The sequence below is a fragment of the Chinchilla lanigera genome, unplaced genomic scaffold, assembly GCF_000276665.1.
Source record: "Chinchilla lanigera isolate Chin_1 unplaced genomic scaffold, ChiLan1.0 scaffold00018, whole genome shotgun sequence".
NCBI classification, from domain to species: Eukaryota; Metazoa; Chordata; class Mammalia; order Rodentia; family Chinchillidae; genus Chinchilla; species Chinchilla lanigera.
Window position 1 is genome coordinate 16,909,120 of NW_004955419.1, and position 9,408 is coordinate 16,918,527.

The 9,408-nt window shown below is 50.2% G+C and overlaps 1 protein-coding gene across 1 annotated transcript; it reads left to right on the plus strand.

Moving 5' to 3' along the window:
• The first annotated feature begins 910 nt into the window (after nucleotides 1-910).
• Nucleotides 911-8,732, plus strand: LOC102017237 (chromosome unknown open reading frame, human C9orf152). The gene is made up of 2 exons (XM_005382746.2): nucleotides 911-2,090; nucleotides 6,900-8,732. Exons 1-2 carry the CDS (start codon nucleotides 1,895-1,897, stop codon nucleotides 7,424-7,426), a joined length of 723 nt encoding a protein of 240 aa, XP_005382803.1. The 5' UTR covers nucleotides 911-1,894; the 3' UTR covers nucleotides 7,427-8,732.
• Nucleotides 8,733-9,408: the final 676 nt, after the last annotated feature.

Sequence of the window (9,408 nt, forward strand, 5' to 3'; positions counted from 1 at the left end):
AACAAAAAAGATGAAGTAAAAGAGCAAAAGAGAGGACTTTATTGCCATTGAATGTGAATTAGAACAGGCTAGTGGGGAGACTGAAAAGGAAGCAAAGATGGAGAACTATGTAGGCTCTCTCTTGGTTCCATACGTTCCTGACTGGTGGTAAGACTTCTCCAGTAACAGATTGTGTCATTTTCATGAATAATGCTATCTGCACTTTTGGCTCAGATCTTTCTACCAAGCTTCTAATTCTCTCCTGAGGACCCAAGGCCATAGGTACCACAAAAGTGACATCTCAATTTGCTCCTCTTTCGTTCCTATCTCTGTGGATGGAATTGCCGTCCCTCCACCTGTCATGGGTTAAATTTTATCCCTTCAAAATTCCTATGTTGAAATCCCAAGCTGGGAACCTCACAGGGCGATCTTGTTTGGAAATGGGTTCACTGCAGATTCAGTTAGTTAAATGGAGACAAAGTCCTTAGGCTGACCCCTCATCCAACCACTGCCATCCTCACAAAGAGGGAAAAACTGAACATGGAGGCGTACAGGGCACCATCCTGTGGTGATAAAGGCAGAGACTGTGATTCTTTTATATGACAAGAAACAGACTGCGAGCACACCACCGGTGAGAGGCACAAAAGAGAAGCCCCCTCTCAGCCCCTAGAAGAAGCCAGTCCTGTCATACCTTGATGTTGAACTCCTAGACTTCAGGACTGCGAGGGAAAGGCTCTTGCTGAAGCCACCCACTTCCTGTAGCTCCAGTCCGCTACCCAGGAGAGATTTACCCTCCACTGTCTCCTCATCCACTGCCCATAGGTATAAGGCTGGTGTATGGGGTAACCAGCACTCTGTAAGTGTCATGTTAGGAGAAGATAAAGGTTTAATTGACAAGGGAAACAAGAATAGGTCACAGCTGGTGGGAGACACCGAAGGCGTCTGTTGTTCATTCAAAGAGGCTGTAGGGAAGGTAGGGGTGGCAGGAGGTGTGAAAGCACACCTCGCTGGGGGTAGGATAAACTCACTGCTCAGCTGGAAAATGCTGAGAACACAGAGGCTGCATCAAATGTCAGGGAGGCGGGGCTGGCTGAAGACCAGGGCTCCCCTGGGCTCCTTCCCCCTGACAAACCCTAGGGCTGGGCTTCTGCCGAGGGTGTGTGTGCGGGGGAGCAGAGATCGTTGAATTCCTCCAGTGCGCAGCCGCAGCATGTACACCCCAAGCGCAGCTCTGCCCGGCTGCTGAAGGTGTCCCTCTGACAGCTCCGAGACAACCCGGTCGGTCTGGTTGCATGCACCACCATGCTGCAGGGGGCCTTGTGTGGGTCGAGCGGGAACCAGGCAGTCCTGAGTCCCTGCTCCAGCTCTGCCAGAAAATGGGGGACTGCACCCCGGCTCCTGGAATTGGATTCAAAACTTGAGGAACAAGAAAGGAAGGACTTGGACTGAGACACCTCCTTGGACTCCCACCAGGACCCCGGAAGCTGGGCGCGTCTTTCTCTGCACGCCTCCACTCTCCCCTCTCCCCACGCCCTCTGCTCCCCAAGCACCTACTTCGTCCCACGTCGCTCACTCTCTTCCCAGATCCTTCTAATTCTCCTTCTCCTCTCCTTCCTCCTTTCTCCCTCCTCGGCTCCTCCTCTCTTGCCCCCTCCTCAAATCTTCCTCCTAATTCTGACCCTTCCTTCGATTTCCTCCCCTCCTCTCTTCCCCTCAACTTCTCGCCATCCCTGCCTTTCCCTCGTTTGCGTTTGTCCCTCTTCCTTATCTTTCCAGTCTCTCCTGTCTTTCTGCTCCGCTGTCCGCGCTCCTTTGGCCCCACCAGCTGCCCTCTCCTCCTGTTCCCCCTCCCTGTCTTTCCTCCTCCTCCTCCCCGTGCCTCTCCCCTGAGTGTTTGCCTTTCTCCCGGACCCGGATGAAGAGGTTGGCCTGCCCGTGCCCTGCCCTGCCCCACTTCTGGCAGCTGGGGTCTCGCTTCATGGCTGAGGGCACCACCGGAACGCAGGCCCCAGGGCAAGGGCCTCACGCCAGCATCCAGCACCTGCGAGCCCAGTATGAAGGCCTGAGGAGGCAGCAGAGGACCCAGGCCCACCTCATGGTGCTCCCAAAAGGTAGGGCTGAACAGGTGCTGGGGGTGAGGGCCTCTCTGGGGGTACAATGGGCGGCTGAGCCTCGGGGAGGTGGGGCCGCGGCTCTCCAGTCTCCCAGTGGAGAAGAGCGGAGTTGCTGCTGGCAGGGTTAGAACCAGAGCTAGAGCAGGGGAGGCTAGATCAGGGCAGCTCCGCTCAGTCTGTCCCACAGCCGGGCATGTGGCCAGCAGCGCTGTTCCTGGTCTCTGCTCCCAGGTTCCTGGTTCTGATCCTGCTAAACTGGTCAGCCTGGTGGGCTGGGCTTGGCTCCTCTCCTAGGCCAGGTGAGGTAGTGGGGGCTTTCCTGTACACCAGAGAAACTGACTCTGGAGAAAGAAAGCTGGTGACCCTAACATCCTCTGGCTGGCCCAGAGGAAGCTCAGGGATCGGGGACCTATGGGAGCCCCCAGCTCATCTGGCTTCAGACAGCAGCCAGGGAGCTATGATGAGAGATAAATGTCCTTCCCTCACAGGCACCCAGGGACGGGACAGCATGAGGCTCCCTTCCCAGGGAAGGGACAGCATGAGGCTCAGAAGAAAGTGGTTGTCACCACCTAGCGGGAAGCTCCTCTGTGAGGTCAAAACCACTGCCTGAGAGTTTCTGTGGTTATTTGTACGGTGCAGTGGACAAAGGAATGCACTGCCTACTGCCAGGCTAGTCTGGGAAGGACTCAGGAGCAAGAGAGCCTTCCCTATCTATGACAGGAAGTGCTTCTCAAAAGGAAAGCTTCCAGAGGCCACCAACAGAAGTCTTCTGTCTCCAAAAGGGACACCTCTGAACTCATGTAGCCCATCTCTCATTACTTGGGCTGTCGCCTATCTGCGGGATCCATGTGAACTGAGCTGGAACAGCCAACTGGCTCCCATCTCTGTAGAGCGTAAACCGAAAGGTTCCTAAAGCCCTATCCCACCCTCCAGGGGATTCATCCGGTCATCAGGCAAATAATTATAAAATTAAACCCCTGTCAAATCAAACCAGCATGTTTAATGCACCAGCAAATCAGACTCACAAATCCACCTGCTCAATGGGCATGAACCCAGAGCATCTCAAACCATACATACCCCGTAGAAGGCACCATTCCCTGGTCCTGACTCCCGCAGATGGCCTTTGCCGCTGCACTTGGGACTTGAGTGTTCCCTGTTCCACTGGGGCCCATTATGGTAAGTTAGTGTGAGGAGCGCTGGGGTAGGCCTTCCTCAGGGGAGACCTCTGACCCCCAGATAAGGTCTAGGTCTTCTAGAATACGCGCTTTTAGCAGTTTACAATTCTACACTCTTTGTGCACCTGTGACAGGTAGCACCCTGCAAAGCGGAGTGGATGTGCACACACTTCGGAGCAGGGCCTCAGCTCACCATCCCTGGTCCTCTGCTGACCAAAGCCAAACAGATTTAAAGGACAGAACATAGTGTGGAATTTCCCTGTGTGTCTTAGTTATTTTCTCATTGCTAAGACCCAGTAGCCGACATCCACAGCTTCCAGAGGGCAAGGTTTATTTAGCTCACAGTTTGTGGAGATTTCAGTCCCTAGTCAGCTGGCTCCCATGCAGGGCAGCGTGGCAGAGGGGCCTCGCAAAGGAGACTTGCTCAAGGCCTGGCAGACAGGAAGTAGCCAGAGAAATCCAGGGAGGTGGGGGGGGGGGAGACAGACCCTTCCAGGCTTCCCCTGCCAACATCACATTTAGCTATAAACTCATCAATGCACTGATGAGGATCTCACCCCCATGATCCAATCAGCTCTCAAAAGCCCCATTATGAGCTCATGAGGCTTTGCGGGGACACCCAGAGGTAGAGATATAAACCGCAGCAGTGTGATTTCCATCACCTTGACTGTCCTGCTTGGACAGTGGAGAGCAGGCAGTACCCCGAAGGCGCGGAGGGCACTGTGACAGCAGCTCCGCTCCGAGGTCAGGTTCCCAGCGGGCCTCCCAGTGCACTCTCTCTCCTCACTCGCTGTGGACCAGGACTGACAGTTAAGCAGGTCCTGCCTATCTGCCCTGAGCCCCCTTCTGCTGGACTCACGATGCACCAGGATACAGTTCCTGGTTTCTCCCATTGGATCCCTTCCCTTGTTTGATCTCAGGTGAGTGCATAGCATTTTGAATTTCTGTAAAGGTTTCAAGCTTGGCACACGAAGAACGTAACTTTGGTTACAAAGCAAAAACAAGTCTTCAGTCTTTCCACTGGAACTCTCTTTACTGGGCATGATCCCAGTAGCTGTTTGCAGGGGTGGCGGCATCTACTCTTCTGTTTCTTCTGCGTTTGGAGCCCTGAGATGCAGGGGATTCCTTCTGTCTTTATTCTGCCAGTGCTATCTCCGTGCTGTCACTATGAACTTTGTCTCCTGTTCAGCTTCCTGTGGTAACAGGTATTGGGACTCTTAAGTAAACCTAACTGACATCTCAGAGAGACCCCAGGCTGGGCATCAACCTGCCTTTAGTCAACCCGCAACTCACTGCCACCAGGAGTTCACAAGGAGCTACTGTATTCCACAAAGGGGCTTTTTAGAAAACAGTCCTGAGAGCAAAGAGGGATATTGGTCAGCATCCTCAGCTCTGAAAACAGTCCAGGCCGGGCGTGGTGGTGCACGCCTGTCATCCTAGCACTCGGGAGGCTGAGGCAAGAGGATCGTTGTGAATTCGCAGCCAGCCTGGGCTACAAAGTGAGCTCAAGTCCAGCCTGAACTGCATAGCGAGACACTGTCTCAAAAAGACAAAAAGAAAAAAAAACAAACGAAAAGAAAGAAAGAGAAAACAGTCAAGAAAAATAGACACTGCAGATATCCTCCCAGAACAGTGGCTCTTGCCTACAAGGAAGATCAAGGAAAGTTCTCTACATAGTGCTGCTTTAAAACACACCTCCTCCCTGTTCTACCTGAGGTGGTAAATGCATTGCCAGAAGCTCAGGGAATAAGCAAAAATAATCCTTTCCCTGGTGAATATATGTGAATGTGTATGTGTGTGAGTGTGGTAGTTCCCTCTCTGGTGCCGTGATGAGATGCCCGAGAAAGTTCATTTAAAAGGGGAAAAGATGAATTTGGGCTCATAGCTTCAGAGGTCTCTTTCCACAACTGTTTGGCCACGTGACTTTGGGGCTGTAAGCAGCATAGTACTATGTAGGACGGCAGAGAAGCAGCACAGCAGAGGCTGCTCACCTCATGGTGGCTTGCAAAAAAAAGATGGGGACACAGACTGGCATCCCAGAGTCCTTTCCAAGGGCCCCCGGTCAGTGCCACAGCCTGGCAACTAAGCTCTTAGCATGGGCTTTTGGAAGACATTTCAGACCCAAATTATACCAGTCAGTGTGTGTGTGTGCCTTTGTGCCTTGCTATTTGCTTTGGTTACTTTTCTCTTGTTGCTGAGACAAAATACCTGATGGACAGAATTAAGAAAGGAAAGGTTTATTTAGCTCAGTCTGTGGAGAGCTCAGTCCATACTCAGCTGGCTCCAAGGCAGAGTGGCACATGGCAGAGGGCAACAATTCATGGCAGCAGAACAGCAAAGCAAACAAGAACAAAAGGGAGGAGTGGCAGAGCAGAGCAAGCCTCTTTCCCTCCCTTACACTGTAAGCAGGCCACCCCCACCCAGGGGCCAGCACTCACATAATCTCCATGCCCTCCTCTTGCACAAGCTCAGGATGAATACAAAGTAAGTACCCTGGCTCCCTGCTGAGTCACACAGTTAACCTTCTAAACTTCTCAAATTGACACAATGAACAGCATCCCAGAAGGGTAAGGGCGTGTCCTGTATACCCCAAGATGCAGAACTGCTGAGTCACTTAGCCAAACCTCTAGACTCTCCAAGTTGACACAGCGTATCACCTATGACTCTGTTCTCCCATCCTCAAATGCTTGCTCCCAATCTTCCCCAAAGTTCACAGCATTACTTCAGTTTTGCACCCTCAATTATACTTTTTTCCCATAGCATTGGCTACTGTTCCAAGTTTTATTCATATATATATATATATGACTATGAATATATATGAACATAAATTCATATATATGTGAATTTATATTTACTTATTGTCTTTTTACTCTACTAGGACACATGCATGAAGAAGAGGTGGGTTTTGTCCCAACGTTCACTGCTGCATTGCTGAGACCTGGGATGAATGAGGCCTGGCACATACGAAGTGCTCAGTAAATCTGTGTTGAATGGATGAGTAATTGTGTGGAGTGTATATCTGTTGGGGGGAGAATGAGATCATGTGTGTTTCCCTGTGTGTTTGTGCTCGTGCAATATTCTCAGTGTCTGAAACCCTGGGTATTCTGGGTATGGCCTTTCTTGGACCTGAACGTGCTCCCCCTAAAGCAGTGGTCACCAACTTTTTTAGAATCAGGGACCAGTTTTTGCAGTGGACAATTTTTCTTTGGGTGAGAAGTCATTCAAAGGATCAAGGGCTGGGAATTTAGCTCAGTGGCACTGCGCCTGCCTGGCAAGTGCAAGGTCGTGAGTTCGGTTCCCGGTACCGGAAAAAAAAACAAAAACAACAAAAAAAAAAGGATCATGAGCCTTAGCTCCCTCGCATGTGCAGTTCTCAGTAAGATTTGACCTCCTGTGGGTCTCTAACCACTGATCTGATACAGACCCAGCGGAGCTCATGCAGTGCTATGAACACTGCGGAGCTACTGCTGGAGACAAATGAAGCGCTGCTCCCCAGCCCTCTGCCCACCTCCTGCTGTGTGGTCTGGTTCCTAACAGGCCATGGACTGGTCTAGGGTTGGGGACCCTGCCCTAAAGGACAGCTGCCCATTTACTTCTCACCGATGACGCTGATTGTGCCTTTTCTTCTCAGGAGGGAACATAGCTACTCCGGCTGAATCCATGATCAGTACTGTTTGGATTAACAAGGAGAGAAGGAGCTCACTGTCCCAGGAGGAGGCAGCTTCTGGGGAGGCGAGAATGCTGGAAGAAGCCGACAGAAGCTGTCTGCAGGCTGCTGAGTCCCCATGGCACACACACCTGGAGATGCACCGCTCGGTCCAAACTTTTCACCAGGAAAATATTCATCCAGTGAAGCCACAGGGCCAGTTTGTGAGGTCTGACACAAGGCTCCCTCCAGAAGAAGATCAACACGCCTTTGACAACAATCAGAAGACTCAGCGAGGAATCAAAATCCCAGAGGCAGCCCAGCCTCAGTGTCAGGCGGGCAGCACCAAAACAAAAGCAGAAGAAGCCGGCCTAAAGACCAGCATTCCGTGTCCATCTTCCATAAAGCACCCACACAGGGCCGCCAAACCCGCTCACTATCCATTTCCACAAAGGAAAACTCCCAAGATCTCTCAAGCTGCCCGGAACCTGGGCTTATACGGTCCAGTATGAAGCTTTCTTTACAGCGGAAGCCTCAGGCTTGCGCTACCTATGAAGTCACCGAACTAAAAAGACACCTACAATTAGAACCTTGGGCTGTGAGTGAGAACTGGACTCACCCCTGTAAGATTTATGGGAAGGGAATTTCACGGTGGAAACATAATCTTGTCTTTCAAAGATCAAGAGGTGTTCCAGGTCAGACTGTCCACCATTTAGGATGCAGCAGTGCTATCTAACCAGTGCAGCACCATCCTGCTTGCATAAGAAGATGTTGCCATGGAGCCCAGGACGTCTATTCCCTGGGGAGGCGGAGTCCTTCAGGACATCTGCTTCCTTCCTGAAGGTGGAGAAATTTGAACCACAAGGCAGGAACTTTAGCCAGTGGAATGCCTGAGCAATGCCCAGAGGTCAATGGACACTGGCAAACTCATATTCAATAGTTTCTGATTCCCCAGATATTCTGGAGAAGATGAGCTCTGAGATTTCAGAAAACCTTTTCTGGCTGCTATGTTTGTGGGTTGGGGGGTGGGCATCTCACTTAGAAGTTACCTGCATTCACTAGGAGTAGAAATTACCACATTCGGCAGAAGTCACTGCAGTCATTCACTTCCTCTTGAGCCTGTCTTGGGTAAAGGCAGTCAAGCCAGTGACACCTACTGTTTGGAGTGTTGAAGGAGTCCTTAGAAAAGGATGGCGTCTGACAACTGTGACTGCACATTCCAGCCGCACCACAGGTTTACTTTCTTCCTCCCACTCTTTCTTCTCTCTACAAACGAATGTCATATTGAAAACTGCCAATTATTGAAGATATATAGGAATGGGAGGCTGTGTGAAAAAATACACACACACACATGCACACACACACACACACATGCACACACACATGCGCACGCACACACACACACACACACACATGCACACAGGATACTCCTCTTTGGAAAGCATGTGCACACTGCCCCCTTTTCAGCCTAACTTGGATCACTTATGTCCTCCGTAGGATAAACGTGTGTTTTGAAACCTAAGAACAGAATGAAGCAGGTGTTACCTGGGTGACCAGGAAAAAGCAGGCCTTTCCTGATTAATGTTTAACTTTATTAATGACCTTGAAATACACGAAGGTGCCTTTTCCTCATGGCGGATTCTCTCTCTATGCACCTGCTCATCCAGAAATTCACACCAGTTTGGGGATTCAGTGAAATTCCTTTCATGAAAATGAATAAGGTATACTGGTTGTTTTTTATAGTCCAATGAAAATCAAGGAAATGCTCTGCAAAACTTTGTCCTTTGCTTTTGTTTTAAAGAGGATTCCCACAAGTAACTGCTCTCATTTTTCTTTTTTGTTGTTGTTGTTCTTTCTGTTTTTTGTCTTTTTGAGGCAGGCCTTGCAGTTCAGGCTGGCCTTGAGTTCACTTCATAGCCTGGCTGGTCTCGAACTTATAAGGATTCTCCTGCCTCAGCCTTCTGAGTGCTGGGATTACAGGTGTGTGCCACCATGCCTGGCAAGCAACTGTTTCTTTGTTTTGCTTTGTTTTATTTTTTTGGTACCAGGAATCAAACTCAGGACCTTGCGCTTGCCAGGCAGGCGCTTATGCCACTGAGCTATATCCCCAGACCAAACAACTGTTCTTGTACAGTGCTTTGAGTTGTTTTCTCCTCATTGTTGCAAAGACTGTTTCCGGTGTGGTAGCATCTGAGAGCACCTCTATCCAGCTTACAGGGTGTCTTAGTTATTTTTCTCTTGTTGTTGAGACAAAATACCTGACACCCAAAGTTAAAAGATGGAAAAGTTTATTTTATTTTATTTTATTGGTATCAGGAATTGAACTCAGGACCTCATGCTTGCCAGGCAGGCAAGCATTGTGGGGAAAGTTTATTTAGCTCACAGTTTGTAGAGGGTTCAGGGCTGGGAATATAGCTCAGTGGCATAAGCACCTGCCTGGCAAGCACAGGTCCTGAGTTCAATTGTCGGTACCAAAAAAAAAAAAAAAAAAAAA

Coding starts and splice junctions, on each gene's coding strand:
- LOC102017237 (XM_005382746.2), top strand. CDS start 1,895: ATGAAGAGGTTGGCCTGCCCGTGCCCTGCCCTGCCCCACTTCTGGCAG. Junction 2,091..6,899: donor CCTCATGGTGCTCCCAAAAG/GTAGGGCTGAAC, acceptor TTTTCTTCTCAG/GAGGGAACATAGCTACTCCG.